The 24879-nt window shown below is 53.0% G+C and overlaps 3 protein-coding genes and 1 long non-coding RNA gene across 6 annotated transcripts in view; 2 read left to right on the top strand and 2 right to left on the bottom strand.

Annotated features, from left to right (window-relative positions):
* The window catches only part of PEMT (phosphatidylethanolamine N-methyltransferase), a 41890-nt gene extending 35288 nt beyond the window's left edge, over positions 1-6602 (top strand). For 2 of the 3 annotated variants that reach the window (XM_030484462.1, XM_030484460.1), the window contains exons 6-8: positions 3685-3759; positions 4538-4598; positions 5269-6602. In XM_030484462.1, coding sequence (XP_030340322.1) covers positions 3685-3759; positions 4538-4592 — 130 coding nt within the window. In that variant the 3' untranslated portion in view covers positions 4593-4598; positions 5269-6602. Of the gene's footprint in view, positions 1-3684; positions 3760-4537; positions 4599-5265 lie in introns of all 3 variants that reach the window. The other variant, XM_030484461.1, reaches the window with a different exon arrangement.
* Positions 1523-8360, bottom strand: LOC115607315. Its single transcript, XR_003991179.1, has 4 exons — positions 8350-8360; positions 5241-5246; positions 3288-3289; positions 1523-1600 (listed from the first exon to the last, which is right to left on the bottom strand). It is a non-coding gene; the product is annotated as an uncharacterized LOC115607315 (long non-coding RNA).
* Positions 8361-14972: 6612 nt separating this feature from the next.
* Positions 14973-16739, top strand: RASD1 (ras related dexamethasone induced 1). Its single transcript, XM_030484914.1, has 2 exons — positions 14973-15379; positions 15652-16739. The coding sequence occupies exons 1-2, from the start codon at positions 15094-15096 to the stop codon at positions 16200-16202; spliced, it is 837 nt and encodes a 278-aa protein (XP_030340774.1). The 5' UTR covers positions 14973-15093; the 3' UTR covers positions 16203-16739.
* Positions 16740-19154: 2415 nt separating this feature from the next.
* MED9 (mediator complex subunit 9) lies at positions 19155-23076 on the bottom strand. Its single transcript, XM_030483800.1, has 2 exons — positions 22797-23076; positions 19155-19449 (listed from the first exon to the last, which is right to left on the bottom strand). Exons 1-2 carry the CDS (start codon positions 22946-22948, stop codon positions 19233-19235), a joined length of 369 nt encoding a protein of 122 aa, XP_030339660.1. The 5' UTR covers positions 22949-23076; the 3' UTR covers positions 19155-19232.
* Between the last annotated feature and the right edge of the window lie 1803 nt (positions 23077-24879).

The following is a 24879-nucleotide window of genomic DNA, read 5'->3' as shown; positions in this document are numbered from 1 at the left end:
CCATAAAAACCTTACAGCATTAATTATAGGAAAACAAATAACAGCCAAGTGCTGGGCAAAGGAAGCATCAGCAAAGGCTCCGCAGCACAGTGAGGTCCTTGGCAGGCTCTGCACGTGGAAAAACCAACAGTCAGGGCCAGAGTCATGCCGGGTGTCACTCAGCAGGGGCAGGGCACTGATACCAGGGATCAGTGAGACCCTGTAATTACCTCTGAGAAAAGCAAAACAAGCCAACACACCCTTTTCCCCCACTGCACGGTGATAACGCTTCCGAAACACTCCTCATGTGATACAACACAGCTTAATAGCTTGCTTAGAAGGAAATGAATAGGCTGTAATTTAGCAGCAAATGAGCAATATGCTCTATTCAGTGTAACAAGTTTTATGTGGTTTTCATTTAATACCACGTTTTATTTATTTGCCCAGGAGAAAAAAACACCCTGGTTGTGTTATCTCGGGAGCCTGTAGAGCGTTGTGGGCCATTATCATAGAATCACAGAATGGTTTAGGTTGGGAAGGACCTTAAAGCTCATCCAGCTCCAACCCCCTGCCACGGGCAGGGACACCTTCCACTAGAGCAGGTTGCTCCAAGCCCCTGTGTCCAACCTGGCCTTGAACACTGCCAGGGATGGGGCAGCCACAGCTTCTCTGGGCACCCTGTGCCAGCGCCTCAGCACCCTCACAGGGAAGAACAGAATGGGGCAGAGCTGGGGCAGGGTGAACCCCCCCAATACCACACCACAACCAGAGACAACCAGCACCACCACCCTAAAACAATGCAGGAGGAGGAATTAGACCAGGAGGAATTATAAAGAGATTTTTATTTGTTTGAAGATCAGCATCAAATTATTTCCTAGAACCTTTGTGGAACCAACTGAACTCTCCTGAGCTGTTTATGGCACAGAAATCTCCTCTTCGCCCCCATGAGAGAGCAGCCTTGCTTGATGCTTTGGTCTTCCACTGCAATCATGGGCAAAAGCAGCTCGACACAACAGTGTGATTGCCTCCTTATTCTTGTTCAAAGGCTGCCACCATAAAGGGCAGCGAGGCATGGCAAATAATTGCTGTTAACAAATTGCTGGAGCTGTGCAAAGTGGCACTAGGACAGCGCCTGCCTGCCCTGGGGAAGCTCTGCACAACCCTTCCCATGGTGTGGTTTGGAATCTCAGCTCATAGAATCACAGGGTCATTGAGGTTGGAAAAGACCTTTAAGATCATAGAGTCCAACGAGCACTGCCAAGTCCACCACTAAACCATGTCCCTAAGTGCCCCATCTACATGTCTTTTAAATACTTCCAGGGATGGTGCCTCCACCACTGCCCTGGGCAACCTGTCCCCAATGCCTGATCACCCTTTTGATGAAGAAACTTTTCCTAATATCCAGTCTAAACCTTCCCTGGCACAGCTTGAGGCCATTTCTTCTTGTTCTATCGCTTGTTACCTGGGAGAAGAGACTGATCCCCACCTCACTACATCCTCCTTTTGGGTAGTTGTAGAGAGCTCAAGGTCTCCCTTCAGTCTCCTTCTCTCCAGGCTAAACAACCTCAGTTCCCTCAGCTGCTCCTCACAAGACTCGTATCCAGACCCTTTACCAGCTTCACTGCCCTTCTTTGGACACACTCCAGCTCAGATACTGAGGTTTTTTGGGGAGTCCCAGGTCTCTTTTGAGGTCCCAGGGCTTTCAGAAGATGTTAGGTGCCTGCCCTCAGGGGCCAGAGCTAACATCCTAGCCGGGATGGGATGAGAGGGATGCCGGAGGAATGAGTCTGCTGTCTGGTTCTGGTCAGACCTTAAAACATAGAGCATATTTGCCCTCCTTTGGTGATGTATCACACTTGATATCGTAACATCAGAGCCCAAAGGATTGATTCATTTTCATCCGCAAGGGCACATACCACCATACGTAAGCGAGCCTGGCAGCACACCAGGCTGCCTGCCTTCCTACTCCAGCCTTAGAAGCATCTCATGGGGTGAGAGCAGCTGGTTTCTCCTTTGCAGGATGCTGCAGCTATCCCCAGCTCAACTAACTGCACCTCCGCAGCCAAAAATGTGTCCGCCAAATACACTGGAGAAGGTCACCACGAAAACAAGAGCTCCAGGAGGAAAGGACAAAGCGGGTGTCCCACATCCAGTATCCAGGACCAGTAAGGCTGGTGGGGAAGGATGCAAATCCCTCCCATTGCTTTTGCAGGCAACCCGTAGCCATGAGGAGCTGCAGCAGGATTGGGGCCAGACCTCTTACCCCAAAAAAGCCCTACCAGGGCCATGAAATCTTTCTGGCTGATTCATTGTCAGCGCTGCTACAACACTGAGCTGTTGCCCAATAAGTAGGTCGAGCTCATAAGAGGAGAGAAAGAAGTCACCCAAATGCTTCTCATCACCCATGTCGAGCAGCCTCATTTCTCCTGCAAGACAAATGGAGCATTAGCTGTTTGGGGACAGCTTTGTATATCTCTGGTAGGGAAGTGTTTTAACTCATGGCAACAGGCTGTGTAAATCAGAGCTGGAGCTGCAGCCAAATGATGCAATTAGAGGTCTTGCTGTCAACAAACAATCATGCAAATTTGTTCTCTCTGATAGGAATCAAGGAGGAGACATGACTAAGCATGTAATAGCAGGGGGTTGGGAGAGGAAGCAGTTACCCAAAGCTTCCTAATGAGGGAAAAAACTTGGTGCAAAATGGAAGCAGTGAAAAGAGGAAGATTTGTGTCTGTCTCTCCAGGAATTGATTAGACCAAGTGGTACCTGAAAGCAGGTCCAGGATGAGGTTTAGGTTAGTCTCTCCTCTGAAGGCATGTGTTCCTAGTGCCTTGCGCAAAGCTTGCAAGATGTTTATCCTCACCAAGGACCAGCGAAGTACTTTTTCATGCTGACAACAAGCTCTTGTCCCTCTCAGAGCTGAGCTGCAACCAGCAATTAAAGGCAATCAGCAGCATCCTAATTAAGGGCAACACTCGCAGCCATTAGCTGGAGGTGCAGGATGCAGAAAGGGTGTTTAGGGGATATGGTGCTTGTGGTGAACCAGACAGAGCCACAGCCCTCGAGTATTGCCCATAAGCAGACAGTGCAGCGGGTGGCATCAGTCCCCTGTGCCTGGCCTTGGGAGGTGTAGGACATGTCCCTGTTCCTAAAACATCTTGAAATGGATTTAAACGTGATCCAAGCCCCCAGCCTCAATGCAGCACCCACCCCAGCACTCTTCACAGGGCAGGTGTGGGCTTTCCATCCCTTTCCATCCCCATCCCTGCGATGGCTCAGTGCCATTGGGATGTAACGGTACCGTACACTGCTCCATCTGCCAGTTGTCTCCTGCGCCCTCGGTGGCCCATCTTCCTGTGCACATCAAGCACTGCCCTTATAGCACACTGGATGGGAGCCGCAGCCATATGTAAGCAGCTGCTCAGCTATTAAACAGCTTTATAATCTCAGGATTTAGCATCAAAGCAGAAGCAATCTTAGCAGAGACGTGCAGGGATCAGACTTAAAAGAAATCACCAAAGAAGGCTGGGGAAGAGGCTTTGCCAAGTAACATCTGTCTGAGACAGTTAACGTTAAGTATAGAAAACCCAACCCTTTTGTTCACTTCTGTTTAAGGAGGAAGAGGGAGCCCAGCCTCTCATTTCACTTTCTAAACCGGGTCTTGCATAAGCCCATGTACTTACCTGATCTTCTCTTTCAAAACAGGCACGCAAGCCCAGCTGGCCTTTTGCTGACAGCAATAGTGGCAATTACCTACACAATCGCCATGCTGTATGAGGGGTGAGTAGCTCTGTACAACCAGAGAGCTTCTAATTATTCCAGCCGGCTTTAACTCCCAAGGTTTCGGGGAACTGCAGTAGGAGAGATGGGTTTTTCCAATTAATTCAGCAGGGAAGAAAGAAAACAAGAGGATTGTTTCTCAATTGTTTTCATAATGGGCAGATTCCACCCTGAAACTGTTTGCTGAGTTCTAGGAACGTTGATGCCAGCGTTTTATTTTTATCAAAATGAGATCTTCGTTCCCTTTCTGGTGCCTGTTTCTGTCAATACAAGAACAATAAGGAAGGGAATGAGAGGATTCATTATGTCATCTCAAGAGACCCTGCAAGAAGAGCTCGTATTTTGTAGCTCCTTGGATGGGCTTCTCTGGTATTTGCTGCCACAATAGCTCGGCAGCCCAGGACAGAGCAGCCCTGAATTAATCCCAGAAGCAGCAGTTGTACTTGAGCATGAAGAGTCCTTTGTGTTTGCAGTGGAGGAGGAGGAGATGCAAAGGGAGATGAGGCTGGTCTGTGTGCATGGAGAGTCTGAGTGTGTGCTGAGCCTCGTGCTGCCGGGATGATCCTGGATGGGAGCAGCTTGGAGCTGCTCAATGGTCCAGAGAGATGGAGCCAAGGATTGCCATAGGGATAGTCACAGGCCAGCCTGCACAGGGCAGAGTTTCTGGGTCCAACAGAAAGCACACAGTAGTCTTGATATTAATTCTTCCCCCCTTCTTTTGCCCGTCTCTTGTGTCTCTGTCCCCTCTCTCCCCAAATTCCCATCCTCCCAACTACAGGCCTTTCACAGAGGAAATATATCGGCAGAAACAGAAGGGAGTGAAGAGCAAGTAGCAAGAGGTATGTTTGCCAAGGAGTATCGCAGCAAGAGGGGCTGCTTTGCTGGACTCCCCCATCTAGAGGGACATTAGATGGGGATGGGAGCACCCCCCCACACCTCTTCCCAGTGCAGCCCTGCCCAGCCCTTCCTTTCCCAGCTCCTCCAGAGCCCTTCCTGCACTTCCTCAGGGATTTGAGCTTCAAACCTCCGCAGAAACCCATACAGGAAGGCTTTACACAGCAGCAATCGTGGCCGCCTCTTGGCACTCAACCCCCAAATTGTTTTGATTATATACTTGAGAGTCAGTGCGAGGGCAGGTTGCTGGGGAGCTTTAAGGCTCCAGCTTAGTCTAAATCAGGCAGAGAAAAGCAGCTATTGCCCATGGTAGGTGCTCCAGCGAGCGGCAGGGATGGTGTGAAAGGGCATGTGGGGCATTACCCCACAGGGAAATTGGGCATCTCTGCTCCAGGCTGCTCCTTGCTCCAGCCCAGGAGCATTTCTGCACATGGGTTTGCACCAGTGCACCCCAGAAACTCAGCTTGGGCTTGCTTTTGGTTGGAGGGGTGGACAAGTACAAATGCCATCACAGTTGAGGTTTTGGCAGCCCCATAGCCTCTGCCCCAACCAGAGATGCTGTAGCATCAGTGAGGTCTCTGACAAACTCTTGTCTCTCTGCCTGTTGCAAAGCAGTGTCTCGGATACCTCGCACAGTGTGCCTCTGTCGTCCCCACGCTGGCCCGTTTGCCCGTTTTCCTACTGAGATGTATCCTGTAATTAGCCCAGCAATCCTTAATGAGCCAACTGAGCACCCTGCAGCATTGGAAGCAAGGAGAACAACACCTCCTCACTGCAGGAGCTGGAGGTCCCGGTCCCCAGGTCTCTGTCCCCATTGCCGGGTCACTGCAGCTCCTGCCATGAAGGTGGTACCACGGCGTGGGACCTCCCAACCTCTTCTCCTGCACCAGTTATTGGAGATCTACAAGGGATAAAGCAATTCAGCACCAGCCCTGGACTGGAGGGCAAGAGGTGATGGAGGCACTGGGGCCCTTTTGTAAGCAACCTCTGAGCGTGGAGAAGCACCAACTCCAGCTGATCTAGAGATCATCTGAAGATGCTGCTGAAGGCTCAGGTGAAGCAATGGAGAAGGTTCAGGAGCCCCTGAGGTGTTCAGACACGGCTGGGGAAGGAAGAAGGGAAACTGCTGCAAAACCCAACAACAAAATCTGCTGCAAACCCAACAAATCCCCTCCCTTCTGGGAGAGGAGAACCTCCCCATCCAGAGCTGTGGTTTCCCATCTGTGCAGAGCCCTGTAGCATCTCCTGACTATTTGGAAAGGCTCCAAGAAAGGAGACTGAAAAGCATGGAGATGTGAAGAACAACCTAAACCACCACCCAAGGGGGATGGAGGGCTGGCAGCCGTCCATGGGGAAACCGCAGCATGGAGAAGACCAAAGGGAAGAGTCAATCCCCATCCGTGCCCTGCAGATATCCCATCCCCGGCCGTGTCGGAGCTCCAGCTCCTTCCTTTTCCCAGATGAGGGTCCTGCTTTGCCTTCCCCACCACCCAGTGCCTTCCAGCTGTTTCCTGCTGCCTTGCAGGGGCAGTGGATGGGAGGGAGGGAAGCAAAGGGCTGCGTCTGCCTTTGCTGCTGCCTTTGGATCTGCTCCTCCAGTCCTGCCACCAGCCTCTGCAAGTCCCAAAGAACCCAGTGCTGGATGCTTCCCTGAATAGATGCATCCCAGGTATGATGCTCCAGACCCTCAGGCTCAGTGTTTACAGATTCCCAGAACAGTTTGAGAAATAAGCTGTAAATGACCAAAAAAGAGGCAGTGTAAAGCCCCCCCCACTGCTGCCGGCTCACCGGGATGCGGTGCCACATCTCAGCATCACCTTGTCCCCTCCACAGAGGGTCCTCCCTTTTCTCACTGTCACCTCACAGTCCAGTTTCCTCTTGCTTTTGCATGTTGTAATTCACCTTTCGGGCATTGCTCAGCAGGAATTAAAAGTGTTGGTTTCTTTTCAGTCCAGCCTCTGTTTCCTTCGGCCGAGCTCACGGACACTGTGTGTGTGTGTTTCAGAACCATTACACAAGGATCTTTTTTAATCACCATCTCATCAACCTTCCTCTTAAAGACTTGGGCATAGTATTTTATTTTTAGGTAAGTTTCCACATCCCCTTCACAGTTAATGTTTATAGACGGGGCTAAAACAGCCCAGTGCCCATAGCAACCAGCACAGCGAGGATACATTGCATTATCCAGGCAGTTTATGTCAGAGTTGCCAGTCCTGGCTCGTAGTCTCTGATGTAAATAAACTTGGATTTGTTGATAGGTGAAATCAGTATTTAACCAAAGAGACACGTGCTTGTTTGGGAAGGATTACTCTTAATGAGAACACAGCGAGGGCTGTATTTGTGCTGTCTCATTCCCAGTCTGGGACCATATACACCATTCCCTATCCATATCACAAGGCTGGGGGGTCCCCAGTTGTACCATTCCCATCCTCAGCCAACATCAGCTCCCCCATGGTGTCTGTCACCATAAACCCCAGTGATGGAGCTGCTTCCTCTCCAGCACCCACAGCATCCCAAAAGCACCGGGACTGGCTTCATGGACTCCTTCCCCCTTTTTCAAACCCAATTCCAACCCAACCTTTCCCATTTCCCAGCCACTCCAGGTCGGCTTTGCATCACACAAGGGTTTTTGCTGGGGCTATGCCAGATACATCCCCGTTTTCAGTAGCTCTTCTGCAGCAGCCAGCACGGATTAACATGTCTCTGCCTTCACAGAACCAGTTCTGGCTGCTGTAAAGCCGGAGTTTGACGTTTCAGAGGCACCTGCTCTGTTCCCTAAAGCAAATCCAAGGAGCTGGAAGGTGATGTTCAGCCCATCTCATGGGGTCCAAGCCCACCTTTTTCCCTTGGAGGGGCTGTTGGTTCTGGCTGAGGCCAGTCTTTGGCAGTGCTCTGCTGCTCATCGGGGCTGTGAGGGGGAAAACACAGAGACACTGTTAAGTTATATTGCTTTATAGTATTTATCAACGAGGGATTAAGGGTTATAAGGAAAACAAAACGGATTTCTCTCCAATTACTTAATATTTCTAAGAATTTGAGATGACAGAGGGTGGGGATGAACCCTTCAGGCTGAGCATGGAGCATTGGCAGTGTTGCAGCTATTTTCCCCCTTCACATCCCCAGGGCCAGTGCCTGCAGTGATGCAGGGATGGACATTGTGGTCTCCAGGCCAGGATGTAAGACTTGTGCTGCTTCCAAAGGAGTCTCTATGCCATCAGACCCCCTGGACCAGCCAGTTGCAGTCCTAATGCTATGCTGGCACAGGGGGGATCATCCCTCTGGCTCTTGGAGAGGCATCAAGCAGTCAACAGGGTCCCTGGAAATGTGGTGATGGGACCGTTGTCATAACTTCATGGCTTCAAGATCCAGTAGTGGGTCCCCCCGACCTTGGCAGGGAGGTTGTTTGCAGCCTTGGGAGATGCCACACGTGAGGCTGAGTGCAGATAACAGCTCCCTTGATGTTTGGGCCATTCCTCCAGAGCAAACACTGGGAAAAGAGGATCTGGTTAAATCACAACTGAGCCTGGCAGGGACAAATGGGTCACCAAGTGCACTGCACTGCTTTGGGTCACCCTGTCCCATAGCCCCCAGAGCGGCTCTGCCACCCTCGTGCTGCCCGTGTCTCCCCTCCCTAAGCGGCATGTGATGTGGGGGCATGACCCATACAAACCCAAACGGCCCCAGTGATGGGCACACGGTGAGGGGCCGGCTCCATGCTCATGGTGGAGAAGAGAAGGCTCCTTAAGGGGAGACCTTAGAGCAGCTCCAGTGCCTAAAGGGGCTCCAGGAAACCTGGAGAGGGGCTTTGGACAAGGGCCTGTAGGGACAGGACAAGGGGAATGGCTTTAACCTGCCAGAGGGGAGATTGAGATGAGCTCTGAGGCAGAAGCTCTTCCCTGTGAGGGTGCTGAGGCGCTGGCACAGGGTGCCCAGAGAAGCTGTGGCTGCCCCATCCCTGGCAGTGTTCAAGGCCAGGTTGGACACAGGGGCTTGGAGCAACCTGCTCTAGTGGAAGGTGTCTCTGCCTGTGGCAGGGGGTTGGAGCTGGACGAGCTTTAAGGTCCCTTCAACCCAAACCAGGCTGGGGTTCTATGATTCAGAGAGGAGCTGGGCTCGGTAAACAGTTCCCCACTGAAATAAACCATGACATGGAAAAAGCAGCACATTCCTGTGATTCTTGTTTGGAGCAGAGATCCAAGGAGGAAGCGGCGCAGCGTGGCGGCTCTCCGGGCTGTCCCGGCGGCCTTTTAGTGTGCAAACTAAAGAAAACAGCCTCGTAACTCGTCCTCTGGCTCATGGCAGGAGCTCCGTGCGTAAAGGCCCCGGGGTGTTGGCGGTGTTGGATGGGTGTCGTCTTCACACTGTCCCTGAGCATGATGTGAAGGGCAGTGGGAATGTTGGACATGGGATGCTGCTGCTCTCCCGGTGCTGAGGACATTCTGAAGCATCCTCTGGGCACCCATGAGATGGGGGGTGCCTTAATCCACCCACAGCAGGAGCCTGCCATGTGGCTCAACCCCGGCTATGCTGAGGTGGGATGGATCCTGTCCTGCCCCAGGTATTGGTTTGGGCTCCAGCACTGGTGGTTTCCCACCTGGAAACAGCTTCTCATCGTGGTGTTCTTCCCATTGCATTTCTTTGTGAGCGTTTAAAGCCCAGACTGTTTTCCTGTGCAGCAGGGATAGGGGGGACTGGTTTATTCCCCTATAAAGGTAAGTCCTGTCATGTTTCCTGTCTGCCTTCTCTGGATTAAGGAGTCCCTGATAAAAGATTCATAGAATCACAGCACTCCATACCGGTTTGTGTTGGAAGGGACCTTAAAGCTCATCCAGTTCCAACCCCCTGCCACGGACAGGGACACCTTCCACTAGAGCAGGTTGCTCCAAGCCCCTGTGTCCAACCTGGCCTTGAACACTGCCAGGGATGGGGCAGCCACAGCTTCTCTGGGCAAGTCAGTCAGTGCCCAAACTGCCCCTTCCAGTGGCATTGCCCCCGAATGCTCAAAGCTCATCTTTGCTTTTGCACCAAATCCCACTTGTTGACAGACAAGCATCCCCTCTGCCCACCAATGGCTGTGCGGAGGTTCAACCTCAGCACTGGGATGGGTGCAGGAACCCCAGAGCCCCCCATTTCCTTCCATCTTCCCCCATAGCAGAAGTGCAGACTCAGCGAGGCTGCCCCGATTGCGCCATGTGTTTATCCTCCGTCCCTGGCTATGGGGTTTGTTTGTCAGTCACATAAGGGCCAGTGGCCGTCCCTCCCCTGGGTGAAGGCAGTGCAGCTTCACTGCATGAAAGCAAACACAGGCGTGGGGTTATGTGTGGTCATAATGAAGTGCAGGGCCTCTGGGGATGTGTCTCTGGTTCTGGATGTCCTCACCATCAAGATGCCTTCAGCGAAAAGGACCACAGGATCATGGAATCACAGCCTGGTTTGGGTTGAAGGGACCTTAAAGCACATCTAGTTCCAACCCCCTGCCACGGGCAGGGACACCTTCCACTAGAGCAGGTTGCTCCAAGCCCCTGTGTCCAACCTGGCCTTGAACACTGCCAGGGATGGGGCAGCCACAAGTAAATGGGGATCACAGGAGGGAGGCAGAGCAGCCAGGGCCTCCCCGGGAAGGAGAAGTCAGAACCTGCAATTCTGTTTTGCTGCTGCATCAGGACTGAGAATTTATGGGAGCCTCAAGGGTCCTTGATTTGGGCTCAGCCCTCACCCAGCTCAACCCCAACACCTCCAACCACAGCCTCAGCATCAGCAGACCCCACAGCCAAAGCCATGGGGGCAGATGCAGAACCTGGACATGAAACACCTCCATGCTCCAAGCCCTCAGCACCGGCTGCATCCCTATGCCAGCTCCAGCCTCCTCTTGGGCTTTCATTTCTGTCCTATAACCCCAGCAGCCATCACTATTTCCATGGGAACCCTCCTGAGATCCGTGGCAGTGCGTGTGCTGGGGACACTCAGCCTCCCTCTCCCCTCCGCCTTGTATTCCGAGCCCATCTCTGGTTACAGGTGACATTTCTCTCTAATCCCAGGGATCTGCCGCTCTTTGGAAGGGAGCAGAAGGTGCTGGGGTTTGGGAACATGTCCAGGACATGCAAACGCCTTTGTCCATGCCAGATGCTGGCGGGATGCTGCTGCCTCTGAGCAAACCATAGGTGAAAGGATGGGATGGAAAGTGGGAGAAGAGGATTCCTGGGGTGTCCCTGGCTTTGGGGAACCCCAACTCTGCTCTGTATGGAGCTCTTGACCCATGGTTATCCATGGCCTCTGCAGCAAAGGTGGGAGAAGAGGAGGAGATGCAGAAAGTCCAAAGACCATCGCATGGCACAAGTTGATGCAGGAGCTGCATCGCACCGGGCACAGGGACAGCATCCCCGAAGGAGCTCTCTCCACCCCTTGCCTGGGTGACTCAAGGAACTCGGGATCTGAGGCATGTCTCCGGCTTCCAAATTCTCTATTAACCAAATCCCAAAAGCTAAAAGGAACCGAGAGACATAAAAAGTATTGCTAAAGAAGTAGGGGGTGGGGGAAGGAAACAAATAAACCCACCCCCCCCCCCCCCCGGTCCCCAGTGACAGAGCAGCCCACTCCCGCATCCTATCTCATCTGGGAAAAATTATATGTTGTGAATTACGTGCTTCTTTTGAAAAGCCTTAAAGGAGATTTAATAAAATGAGACAAGCTAATAATATAGGGAATGAATAGCAACCCGGGATGCTGCATCTTGATTTAATCAGATGCTTTTCCCCAAGGGGACAAGCAAGAGCTATAGCTAAAGCCTCCCTTCCCCTTCCCTACCCAGCTGCTCTCCTCTTCCTCCAGCCTCTCGTTCCTTCTCCCATCCCAGGGGAGCAGCCTACAGGATTTGGGGTCCCGTAAGATCCCAGCCACTGGGAAACAGCCCATGCTGGTTATTTGTGAGCAGGCTCTTAAGCAGCACATGAGGATGTCACACACAAAACAGGTAGAGGGGCCCTATTGAAGAACAGGTCCCTGTCCTGGGGGAGAACAGCAGGAATTGGGGAGCCAGGAAAACCAGGGAGCGGGCTTGTTTCTGGGTGCAAAGCCAAGGAGGAGCCAGGGAATGCCGTGTGCTGCTGCACAGGGGATAAGCCCTTGGTACGACATGAAGCATCTTAACAGCAGCGATAGGAGCTCATGTCGGATGTGCTCTCTCCATGGCCCACAGGGTCTGGATGTGCCGGGGTGGGAATGGCACCAACGTCTGTTCCAGTCTTGGCTTTTCCGCTGCTCAGACCCAGAGTTCCCATCCATGACCCAGCTCAACCCTGTGGCAATGCCGCTTCCTGGCTCCGCAGCACACTCAGAAACCAAAGCCATGTTCTGATCTAACTGTTCTCTTCCAAGTTATCTCTCTGTGCTCCTGCCCTGGGCCGATGCATCCCGATCCCACCTCCTGGTACATTTTGCTTCCCACATTTTGCACAGACTGGTGCTGCTGCGAGCTCTGTTTTGCTGCCTGCACAGTTCGTCCAAGCCAGACCCTGGGGAGCCGCATGTTCTGTCTTTGGGATGTTTGTGTGGCTTTCGTGGAATTTCCTTTCCTCAGCCACTCACCCATGGCTGCTGGGTGGGTTTATTCCTCGGCAGGTGGCTGGTAAACCCAGGAGGGTGCAAACGGGGAGAAATAGCAAGAAACCAGGGATTTATCCATGCTGATGTTCGATACCATTAAAGGTGTCTGCGGTTGCTGAGGTTGGTGCCTGCGGCTCTTGCTGTACCAAGTAGCTGCATGAAAGAGCCTGGATCCTCCAAACCAGGGTGAGGAGCAAAGCACCCCATAAAGGACAGGTCCAACTCTGCACAGGCAGCCATGGGGGGTAATGATATTTCACCTGCCCTTGCTTAAGACTCGAGCTATTTGCAGCCAGGTCAGAAGTAAGGGGTGATTTTCAACAGCCATCGCCTCGCAGCGAGGTGGATCCGTTATCATCCATCAGCCCCTGGCAAATGTGCTCTGAGATGAGTTTCAAGATGGTTTTGGGGGGACTCAGCCCAATGCCTTGTAATGCTGCTGTCCTGAGGCTCTGTGTGACTCTGACAGGAGGTTTAGAGGAAGCAAATGGATTTTCCGTTGCTGAAGCCTAGGAGAAGGCTTCGAGCAGGCTATTTTTACCCGTTCCTGGCACTATTAATAGTTGTTCAGTTGACAATAAATGCCAGTCAAGATATTGGATTTGTCTGTCCCCCAGAGGTCAGCACTTCCTATTCCCCTCGTTGTTTTCCATCAACTGCTTCAATTAAACGATCTTTTTGTTATTTTGGGGGGACACGTTAGTGCTTTGTAAGCTGCTGTTAAACCCTGTTGGGGTCTCACACAAAGATGGATAAACATGGGAAACTGTCCCACTTTCCCTCCCCAAAGTGTCCTTGTGTCTCTGTTGTGGGGCAGGATGTTCCCGTGTAGGCAGGGATGGAGCTGCAAGGAAAGTAAAACCAAAATGCTTTTCCCTTCCCACAGACAACTGCAATTCCTTCACAAACATTTGGACAGGGTTTAAGCTAATATCCATGTGTGAGACCACACTCGGGGGAGGTGAAGAGCTCGGCACCATCTTCTTCCCAAGCGGTGCTGATGAGATGCACTGATGTGTTGCACTGATCTGTGTGTTCTAGCTGTCCCCAGGATCCCACTCAGTGCTGTAGGTGAGGCTCCTGCTATCCTGAACCTTATTTGAGCATCACCTGTTGCTAAGTTTGGTGGGTGTTTTTCCTAATAGATCCTCACAAGTGTTTCTAATTCACACTTGCTCATCAGCCTGATGTTAAAGAGGAGCTTTGGCGTTCCTCAGGCCCCATTTCTCATTCATGGCCCAGAGATCCTGCAGCACAGGCATACTCCTGCTTCCCTGAGGGCTGTTGCTTGCTTGCTTGCTTGCTTGCTTGCTTGCTTGCTTGCTTGCTTGCTTGCTTGCTTGCTTGTTGCTGCCTCAGGGTGACACTGGTTGAGTCCAGCACCTCTTCAAGCACATGCAGCCTGAGGAGCCTGCCTTGGCATCCAGCTCTGCTGAGACTCAGGATCTCAGCACCTCACAGGTAATGCACCCTGCCTGTCCCAGGAGCAACCCTGCTGTCTGCACTGCATCCTGTGAGCATCCTTCCTCGTCCTCCGGGAAGCTCCCCCCTGCCCCATAGGGTCTGTAGGGCCTGATGCTGTGGCTCGTACCCCAAAACCGAGCTCCCAAAGCCCTGCCCGGGGCAGTGCTGCCGGTGCGCTGCGCTGCCTGCCGGGCCCTTGCCTGTCCCCTAGCGGCGGAGCCGGCGGTGCGGGGCTTCGCTCCGCTCCGCTCTTTCTGCGGGGCGCGTTCCTGGGACCCGCTCCTGCACCGGGATAAAGTGTATAAACCGCAGTGAAACCACACCGGGAACCAGGCTGGGATCCCCCCGGCACCCCCTTTTCCCCCGGTATCTGCCCCTGGGTAAAGGGGTCCCGCTCGGGGCGGCCCCAAAAGTCCCGAGCCGGTTGCAGGGCACCGGGAGCCCGCACTGGGTTGCGAGCGGGACGGCGACGAAGCACCGGGGCTGAGGGCTGAGCTGCGAAGGGGGCGGCTTGCAAACGGGACCGGGTGTAGGAACCGGGCTGCGCAGCACCGGGAGTGAGAACCGGAGTGCAAACGGGATGGGGTTCCCCAGCACCGGGAGTGAGAACCGGGCAGCGAACGGGACAGGGGTCCCAAGCATCGGGAGTAGGAATCAGGCTGCAAATAGGACCGGGCTATGCAGCGCCGGGGAGCCCTAACTTGGCTGCGAACGGGACAGGGCTGCCAAGCACTAGGAGTGCGAACCGGGCTGTGTAGCACCGGGAGCCCCCACTGAGCTGCGAACGGGACGGGGCTTCCCAAGCACCGGGGAGCCTGAACCGGGCTGCAAACGGGACTGGGCTGCCAGGTACCGAGAGTGCGAACTGGGCTTCGAATGGGGTCGAGCTGCGCTGCACCCGGAGCCCCAAGTGGGCTGCGAACGGGATGGGGCTCCTAAGCACTGGGAATAGGAATCGGGTTGTAAATGGGACTGAGCTGTGCAGCACCGGGGAGTCCGAATCGGGCTGCAAACGGGACGGGACTCCCAAGTACCGGGAGTATGGACCGAGCTGCGGACGGGGCTGCGCTGCCCAACACCGGGAACCCAAACAGGGCTGCGAACGGGACCGGGCTGCGAAGGGGGCTGCGCTGCGCAGCTCCGGGAGCCTCAGCCGGGCGCGGAGCCGGGCACTGACTCAGTCGCCGCCGCCCCGGGCCGTGACGCGCCGAGGGGCGGTCTCTGCCTCCTCCATATAACGCGGCAGCGGCCGTGCATAGCTCACAGTGGCCTTTCCTGCGAGGGGAGGGGGCTGAGCAGCCGTGCACACATCGCCTTCCTCCTCATCATCCTTCTCCTTCCATCTCGGCTCAAGCTGCTCTTTCGCCGGCTTCAATGAAACTGGCAGCGATGATCAAGAAGATGTGTCCCAGCGAGGCCGAGCTGAGCATCCCCGCCAAGAACTGCTACCGCATGGTCATCCTGGGCTCCTCCAAGGTGGGCAAGACTGCCATCGTCTCCCGCTTCCTCACCGGCCGCTTCGAGGAGCAATACACACCCACCATCGAGGACTTCCACCGCAAGTTCTACAGCATCCGTGGGGAGGTCTATCAGCTCGACATCCTGGACACATCGGGCAACCACCCCTTCCCTGCCATGCGCCGCCTCTCCATCCTCACAGGTACTTGGCTGAGGAGCACCAGGAGGAAAGGGGGGTCCCCTTGGCAGATTTCAGGTGTTCTTTGCCCAGTTTGGGGATGTTCCTCCAGTCCTGGGAGGAGGGAAGTGGGATCTTGTGTGGTGTGGGCAACTTTGGTCCCTGCATGGGGTGGATGGGAAGATGCAGGACCCATGTGCTGCCTGGTCCTTCCCTCCCCAAGCATCTAGCTTAGACAGTGGGTCTCTGTGTGTCCCCATCCCTGCAACCATCTCACGTTCCCTTTTTCTCCCCAGGAGACGTATTCATCCTTGTGTTCAGCTTGGACAACCGAGACTCCTTTGAGGAGGTGCAGCGCCTGAAGCAGCAGATCCTAGAGACCAAGTCATGCCTGAAGAACAAAACCAAGGAGAACATCGAGGTGCCCCTGGTCATCTGCGGCAACAAAGGTGACCGTGACTTCTACCGGGAGGTGCAACCCCGGGAGATCGAGCAGCTGGTAGGAGGGGACCCCAAGAAATGCGCCTACTTTGAGATCTCAGCCAAGAAGAACAGCAGCCTGGACCAGATGTTCCAGGCTCTCTTTGCCATGGCCAAGCTGCCCAGTGAGATGAGCCCCGACCTGCACCGCAAGGTCTCGGTCCAGTACTGTGACATCCTGCATAAGAAAGCGCTGAAAGGCAAGAAGCTGCTGAAGGAGGGGGGCCGGGGCAGCTCAGAGGAGGCGTTCGGCATCGTGGCCCCCTTTGCCCGGCGCCCCAGTGTCCACAGCGACCTCATGTACATCAGGGAGAAAGCCATCGGTGGTGGGCACAGCAAGGAGAAGGATCGCTGCGTGATCAGCTAGGAGCTTTCCCTAGGGAAGGAAGGAAGGAAAGACTGGAGGGGGGAAAGATGCTTGTTTCCGAATTGACTTTGGGCAGGCACCCACCCAGGCAGAGAGGGGTTCACCTCTTCCCCAGCTTCCCTTCTCCCAAGGCATTGATTTCATCTCCCTTCCCTTGGGGAGGGAACGTTGGGAGTAAGGGATGCGAAGGGGGAGGCTTCGGAAGGCAGGATGGGGGTCTCGTTGGGACCAGCCTCCTCCAGGCAGAGAGATGGGGAAAGGGTGAGCTGCTGGGCAGCCAGATGGGAGGATTAGTGTGGAGGGCATGGACTTTAGTGTTTCTTTCCCTCCCAAACCACCCAGCCTTCAGGAGGGAAGGCAGAGACCTGCCAGTGCCTGCCTGGGGGTTTGGGCTTGGTTTTCTGTTGGGTTGTTTTGTTTTCTTAACTTGAGAAGCTGTGCACGGACTCTGGCTCTGTGTCCTGTGTTGATCTGTGTCTATGAAACACGTGCAGAAGACACTCCTAAGCTGTTGCAAAGACGTTACAGAGTTACAGTCCTGGTGGACCAAAACGCTGACTCTTGTTTACATTCGTCTTGTCTGATTTGCAAGATTTTGGGGAGGGTGGGAGGGAGAGGGACGGGGTTTTTTAAGAAAGAAGCTAATAGGCACTTTATGTAGGTATTGTTTGTCATTGACATGAACAAAAATCTCTTCAAGTGTTTCTACTGTGGGTGAAAGTTGATGTTTTATTTTTTCTACAAATTAATAAAATCTTTTTTCGAATGAAACTTGTGGCTTTGCCTTTTCTTTCCATCCAAATCCTGCTCAACGAAGCCCCAAACCCAGCTCCAAGCTGCTGAAACCTTCCCGATTCAACCCCTTTATTACCCACTTTTCTCCCAGTGCAAAGGTTTCTGACTCTGCAAGCAGTCAGGGTAACAAGAGGCCATGCACAGAGTTAGTTACTCAAACGTGTCTCTGAGCCAAGACTCTTTCCTCACCCCACTAACGCCAAGCGATGATCCTGCCAGCCCCTCGACGTGCTGGGCATTGGCATGTCATTCACTGCAGCAACCCAGCAGCCTGACATCATGTCGTTGTAAAGAGCTGCTTGTGTCTCATGCTTTTCCCCCCATTAACTAAGCACACTTTAATGATGTCAACAGAGAGTGAGTCACTTGCACCCTGGTTAGGGTTATTGTTTTCATTTTGCAATATGAGTAAAGGAAGTACTATTGCTCGAAAGGTCACCTTTGCATTTGATGGGGTTTAATCTCTTCTGAAGAATGAGTTAGTGAGTATTGCTCGGAGGGAAAGGGGAGAGCTCTTCCTGGCTCCAGCTTCTGCTGCGGTTCATTTCCAGCCCCTCCAACCAGCAGAATAAATACATATTAATGGCAAAGAGATTCTAGTGAAGCCATAAAATGAAGGTGGGCGAGTGAGATGCAAACCAACCCGCCTCAGTTTTGGTTGAAACTTGGATTCAAGTTGACAGAGTTAACTTGTCCCGGTGCTAAGTGCCAGACAGTTCTTTGGAAGCACATTGTTTCTTCCAGCTCTGCATATGCCCTGATTCCACAGGAACAGCAACTGGCAAAAAAAGGCTAAACCCCCATCCAGACATGAGAATTTATTGATCTGGGACAGGCAATGGTTGACAGAAAGGTAATTCCAGTAATAAAGAGTGTACATTGTGCTTTGTTTATCTTGGTGTTCTGCTTTACTCAGAGTTTACACACTGGCACCTTCCCAAAGAAAGCACTAGTAGAGTGGGGACAGAGTAATCTCTAGGTTCCAGGTGAGTTGCAACCCTTCCAGCTCGCAGCAAGCAGAATTACTTGTGGTTTGGGTTAGGAAAAGAAAACCCTACACAAACACACCTTGCTTCTCTGCTTTTGAAGGCATGAGTGTTACTCACCCTCTGATGCTGATTCTCAACACATACTGTTTTTTCCAGCTGGTTTTTCACCTCTTCCACTACCAACTTGCACCATCTTTCAGCATAATTCAAGACAACCATGAGAATCAAGGTCCCATCACATCTTGCATACTCAACAAGACACGGTGCTGCTTACCAGGTTGTTCTCTGCCACTGTGAGAGCCAACAGCGGTGGGAAAGAGGCAGGCAGCCCCACTACCCATCTGAAGGTGATAAAACACTCAAGAGCTTTCCATCAGCCCCCGGCAACTGTTCAAGCTGCCCAAATGCTTGTGTTTGTGGGAAGCCCCTGGAGCACTTTGGATGTGGAACTGACCGGTCCTGTTGAGCCTGACTTCTGTCACATGTGGAGTAACTAAAAGGTCTTATCACTTCTGCACTTTGTTTTGATTCTGCCTGCCCTTCCTCGAAGAGGAAAAGACCCAGGAGCTGGGCCCAGGCCACACATGTCCTCTGTGCTGCCAAAGTCCTGCCCCTGCCCAGTCCACATCCACTCAGTGAATACACAAGAGAGACAGTCTGGCATTTCTAAATCCCTACTTGCTTCATCTCAGACACAACCACCACTTGTTTAAAAAGAGAGAAATACAGAAGCAATTGAAAGCAATCGTTCCTCTTTCAACACACAGACTGGAAAGTGTCCCAGAGACCCTTTCCAGCAGCAGGGCCAAATGGCTCATGCTTCCGTCTTATATTCCCTCCTGATGTTTGGCCATTTTTAAGTGTAAAAAAAACCCAGAGCAGAAAATGCTCCTTTTTCTTGCTGAGGGTAACCAGAAGGTATTTTGACCCATAGTAAGGAGAAAACATGTCTCCTGCTTGCTTGAATGTAAAGAAAACAAACCTCCCCCACCCAGAGAGAAACCAGCAGATGTACAAATCCACAGTCCTACAGCAGATCAAAGTGAACAGAGCACTGTAATCCTCATACGTGAAGCACAGTGTTCTGGTTCAGTGCCACATGCCTTCAATCCACACAGGCACAACTTCAGAGCAATGCCACCAAAAGAAAGCATACAAGAAAGAGAAGTAAACTTCTGCCACCTTTATTTCTCCTGTTCAGCCAGGATAGAGGTATCTCAGACCTGAGAGTAGAGCTGCACCCTTCCTACTCCTTGGGGATTTCAAACATACAAAGGCTCTTGTACTTCTGCAGCAGTTCGTTTTTGGTCCGGACCTGCTCCCGCAGGTTCTGCAGCTGCTGCTGCTGCTGCTCTGGGCTCACACTGATGCCGGGCATGGAGCTGATCAGCTTCCTCATCTCCTGGAACTTGTTCTTGAGCTCATTCAGCACCTGGTGAACATCCTGGCTGTCCTTGTCCATGCTGCAGAGGAGAGAAAAGCAAGACACCATTGAAATCTCCTATTGGAAACACTCCTTCAGCCCGTGGGGGTAACGATCATCTCCAGTACAACCAGGACTTAAACTGGAATTCACTGGGCAACTTTTGCTCTTGGTATCTAGCTACACACACCTAATTCACCTATCCCAATAAAATGGACACAAATAGACATAAAGACTGGGCAGCCTCTGGAGCAAACTGGTTTCCTGCTAATTTCCAGCTACCTCAGGACCCATCAATGAGCCCAGGAGCTGGTCTGCAGCTTTAAAACACTACCATGGAGCAGGCTGAACTCCCTCCATATGTCTCTTTGGGGAAGGTAAGATTACGTACGTGTGTTGCGTGTAGGCACCTGGAAAAAAAGCTCTCAGTCTCACCTGTGACCTGTTGCTGCTGTAATACAGCGGAAAAAATCAATGCAGTCAAACAGCTTGACAGCAGAAAATAGAAACTGTTCCCCAAAGTATCAGAGAGTATCCAATGGCAGAGAAAATGCCACTTTGGAGCTTTCAAACGACTCTCTGGGGAGGTATACCTAATAAAAGAGAAGCGACAGCTTATTTTTTTTTGTCTTTTAAGAGCAGCACAAGTGGTCCTGCAGCCAGCTCTGCGCTTTTCAAGCATCAGTGTTGTCTGAGGCAGTGTCTGCCCTCAAACCCTCATTAGTATCTGCCTCAGCTTTGTTAGCACCAGCGAGAAGCTTCCCCGATTCCAGGCAAAAGCAAGTCCTCACTTCCAGAGCGCCTGTTAATAAGGAGAGAGGGATTCTAATGGTCTTTGACAACTCGGAGCCTGTTCTATAGCCAGATCTAAAAATAAACCTGCTTGGCATGACCAGGGTAGAGAGGGAGTCGATTATAAACTTTGGGGAATCGTGCCATGGCTGAGAGCAAAACTTTTAACCAGATGGTGGCCGCTTGTTTCAAAAAGCCTGTTGGAACAAAATATTCATTACTCCCTTCTAAATAAAACTGCAGCTGGTACTAGAATGTAGCCCCATTATGCAGGCATCCACGGTCAGGATGACAGTGGAAAAGTACAGGCACACAGCCCGATGGCACGTCTGGGGATGGATGGGTTGACACTGCCTTTTATCTATCATAGCTGTGGGCTGGCTTTGACAGAGACGTCCTTCCCATTCCAGCCATCCCCAAGCCTTGTTCCCTTCCCCACAGGTAGGGAGCTGGCAGCTGTCTGTCTGGTTGATCCAACGGAATCATTATTATCAGGGTTTTTACCCTGATGGGTGGTTTTCCTGCTGGATCAAGACTCCTTCTCTGAGGGCATGGATAGGCAGGGGTGAGGAGGTGTGAGATGAGACTGCCCGCAGTAACACGGGATTCAACACAACATCCACTCACAGCCTGGGCTGATGGACTGAGCATGAGACCTGCCTTAAGGCACAGTGTTCTTCATTACAGCAGCACAGGCCACCACTGGTGGAGCCACGTGCTGGGACCTCAGTGGCGATGCCATTTGACTGTACAAGGTCAAAAATACCAGCAAGCCCTGCTTGGGGAAACTTTCTCCAGACCCAAACAACAGGAAAGAGCACATGTCCTTGAGTGTAAGCAAATTGATGTGATAAATCCTCGCTCCAAAGCAGAGTCACCTTGGAGATGTGTCTTCATGGCTGTGTCAGTGTCAAAACAGCAGGGCTGGACTCTGCGGCAAGCAGCGGTGTTAAAGGATAATACATTTGCCATCTGTCAGGGACACATCCCACCACCTCTGAGGTCCTACCTGCCTGCAGCACTGTTCAGTGTACCTACATCTGCTCAAGCCACCCAGCAAATGCTATGTGTGAAGCCAAGAGAGGCAGCTGGCTAATGGGAGTGGGTGGCTTAGTGAGACAGGGCACAAGATATTCTAGGGACTGTCATCTGTGGGTCACCAGGACTTGCTCAGTGACATACAGGAATGCAGGAGGTCTCAGCTCATGGTTACTGCTCACTTATGTACCTGCATGCACCCAGCAATGGGTTTAGCCTCACTTCTGTGGTCTGGATAGAACAGGTTGCACTCCCAGCACAACGGGGAAACTGAGGCAATCAGAGGGTTTGTGTTCTCACACCCGTTCTGTATCTGGACCGATGCATCAGGGGGTATTCGGTCTTTCCTTGCCACAACTCAGGTTGTGGAGCCATTGAGGGTGAACCCCTCTCACCTTTCAGACATGCTTGATGCAAGTGAAACATCAGCAGGACACAAACCAGCCTCAGCTCCTAAATAAGTGCACAGGGAAAAGACAGCCAGGACCACAACCAGCAATTCATGCTTCCTATGCTCTCTGCCTCACCCCATAGCGTAGAGGTGAGAGCATGGAGCTGGCCTGGATGGATTTCCGTGGCAGAGCCATGACCCTACTGGGACCTTCAGCATCTCTGAAGGGGTTATCCTGGGCCATAAACAGCTCAGTTCTCCGAACCCTAGCACAAGTACCTTTTACCCTTACAGTACTTATCTTGAACCAGGAAAAGAACAATTTAATCTGTACCACCACAGAAGCCATCCTCCTTTTTACAGCTCCCCAGAAATGGGCTGTATTCCTGCCCCAGCACTGCCTGTACTTTCTGAGGCTGTTATCAGCCAAACAGGACAGTTATCTGGAGCAATAACCCAGCGCAAGTACAACACTCCTGCTCCTGGCTGTTAATGCTGGGGCAGTGCCTCTGGGCCATGGGAGCATCCGTACTATCCGGGTGACCCAAACAGCACCCAGGTACTGGCATGACTCAGAGCAGAGATGCACTTGGGGCTGTGCCAGCTCCTCCCAGGAATTCCAGTGGGGAGGAAAAGGGCAAAGGGGAGATGCTGGGAGGGGTGACCTCATTGCCTTGCTACTCATCCAGGGCACCTGAGGATGTTGGCATTTGGAGAGCATAATTAGAAGGGAAATCCCATTGTCCTGGTTCCTATCAATGGGATACTGCGGCTGGAGAGCATCATTAGAGGGTGATCCCATTGCCTTCATCCCTGACCAGGGCACCCTGAGGATGCTGAGGGTTAAAGGGGGGGGGGACCCCATACCCCTGCTTCCCACACAGGGCACGTCTGAAGATCCTGGGAGTGGGAAAGCACCATTTGAAGGGGGGGACTCCATTCCCATCCCCTATCCATGGCATCGGGGGATGTCGTGGGGTGGAGAACATCACTAGAGGGGGACCGCAATGCCCTGCTCCCTGCCCAGGGGCAGTGAAGCATCGTCGAAGGGGGGACCCCATTGCCCAGGGCACCCCGAGGGTCACACAGCATCACTGGACGGGGGATGCGCTGCCCGGCGGGGGCCGGTCACGGCGCTCCTTAACGCGGCCGGTGTCCGCCGTTACCATTTGATGATGTCGTGGACGAGCGGCAGGAACGAGAACTCCTGCGCCGGCGGCGGCTGCGGTGGCGGCGGCGGCTTCTGCTCGGCGGGCGGCTCGGACGGCGGCGGCTCCTCGGCGGCGCGGGCCGCGGCCACCCCCCCACCCGAGGCCATGGCGGACCCTGGCCGGCCGCCGCGGCGCCGCGTAGTGACGGAGCGGAGCGGGCGGAGCTCGGAGCTCGGCCCCGCCGCCACCGCGCCCCGCCCGGCCGCCTCGGCTGCGCCTTCCCCCGGCGTGGGCCTGGGCCGGCAGCGGGCCGACCCCTGAGCTTGGGTCGGGGCCCGCTTCGGAGCCCGGCCTGGGCCTTTCCTGAGCTTCCGCCTGGGCATGGTCCTGCAGCGGGGGGACCCCCGAGCTTGGGTCTGGGCTGGACCGGGTCCGGGTCTGAGCCGGGCCTGGGGCTTGCTCTGGGCTTAAGCTGGAGCTTGGGCCGTGCCCCTGCGGTCCCCGCAGTGATCCCCCTCCTGCACCCCAAGGGCAGCGCGAGGGGAAGGGGTCCCAGGGTCCATCCTGCACCTCGTTGCACTCGGGTGTGTGTGCCAAGGTTGTGTGCATCCTTTTGACCCAAATCTTAGAGGAGAAGTTGCCCTGTTCTGTGTTAAATCAATAACCGCAGCAGGGTTTCACTGTCTCTTCTATATCGCAGCTTCCCAACGTGGTTTTTCATTAGTTGGTGTCCTCAGTTTGACTTTAATGCAATGGGGGGCAATACGTTGAGGGGGCTGAGTGATGAGAAGGTGGTCTTTGTAATGCCTTAAAGATGGATGTTAATGTGGGAGCAGGCTTTCCACCCAAGGGTGGAAGCACGGTGGTTTAGGGAAGGCAAGCTTGGAGCGTTGGCTGAGAGGTTGGCTTGGAAAGTGGAGGAATCTGGAGGAGAAAATGCGTAACTTAGTGTTTCATTGGAAATAGCCCACCCTCCTCAACAGTCATGGGCTGAGGGTGGCTGGAAAGGCAATTTCCTTCTTTAAACCAATTTCCTTTGAAAAGGCAAACAGAAGCTATTTATATGTCAAATGAGAATGCTGTAACTATTTAAACACAAGCAGTATTGACTCTTTGCGCTAAATATAGCGGATGCAATCGCTCACTTTGTTCCTATTGTCAGGAATAGATCCCGGCTCGGGCACTGATGCTGGAATGTGTGAAGAAGGAGCCCAGGTCCCTGTGGGGAGGCTGGTGGTATTTATGGTCCTTCCCTGAGCCAAGCAGGAGGTGCAGGATGCTGCGTACTTCGCGTGGGGCTGAGCTGAGAGGTTCATTTCTGACACTCTTTATGGGCTGTCTCTCTAAAGCAAGACTTGATTCAGGCTCCATGGGGGACGCTTCCCTCTGTACTGTGCTGGGTTTAATTCTCCCCTTGACTTGATGGAGAGGGTGGCTAATTGCTGGTGCCTGCCTCTGAGGGGTGAGTCAGGCAGTCGTTAGAGCAGGTGACAACCTGCAGATACCATTCAGCTGTACCTCAAGCACTGTCAATCAGTGTTTCTTTGTGCCATTCAGTTCTCATTTTGGGGTTTGTGTTCCTGCAGCAGCTGGAACACAGCTTTATCTAGTTGGTGTTCCTTCCTCTCACCTCTTTCTAGTGGGAACAGCTCCTTTGGGTGTCCCATCTCTGTCCTTTGGGGCTTGTCACATCTTGTGGCAAGTCTAGGGGAGAGTGCAGGTGTTTTGTGGTAGGGTTGTGGTTCAACAGGCTCCTCGAGCACTGAAGATGCTGGTGAATGGGTTGGATGAGACTTTGTGGTCACTGTTTGAGTGTCAGCATGCACAACGGCCACAGTAGGCATGTTGTATGTACTATGACAGTGTGTCCATAACCCTGGTGAGGACTGTGGGGCAAAGTGAGACCCTGCTGACAGGTCTACCAGGGAAGAGAAGATGTGATTTCAGGTGTGCAGGCAAGCATTTGCCCCTGGTGAGGAGCTGTGCTGGTGTGCCCTAACCTGCCACCTCCAAGCTGTGAGGCCCTTGTCCCCATGGGATGACTATCTGATGATCTGGGTCTCATCCTTGTAATGCTGGTCCTAACAGATCCCACCAA

Source organism: Strigops habroptila, chromosome 4 (genome assembly GCF_004027225.2).
Source record: "Strigops habroptila isolate Jane chromosome 4, bStrHab1.2.pri, whole genome shotgun sequence".
Lineage (NCBI taxonomy): Eukaryota > Metazoa > Chordata > Aves > Psittaciformes > Psittacidae > Strigops > Strigops habroptila.
Note: the sequence above shows the minus strand (reverse complement) of the source record. Positions and strands in the feature narration are given on the sequence as shown.

Bases quoted from the DNA above. Each gene is read 5' to 3' on its own strand.
- MED9 (XM_030483800.1), bottom strand. From the start codon at position 22,948: ATGGCCTCGGGTGGGGGGGTGGCCGCGGCCCGCGCCGCCGAGGAGCCG. The intron at 19,450-22,796 runs GTAACGGCGGAC...TCTCCTCTGCAG, and splicing joins GTCCACGACATCATCAAATG to CATGGACAAGGACAGCCAGG.
- RASD1 (XM_030484914.1), top strand. From the start codon at position 15,094: ATGAAACTGGCAGCGATGATCAAGAAGATGTGTCCCAGCGAGGCCGAG. The intron at 15,380-15,651 runs GTACTTGGCTGA...TTTTCTCCCCAG, and splicing joins CCGCCTCTCCATCCTCACAG to GAGACGTATTCATCCTTGTG.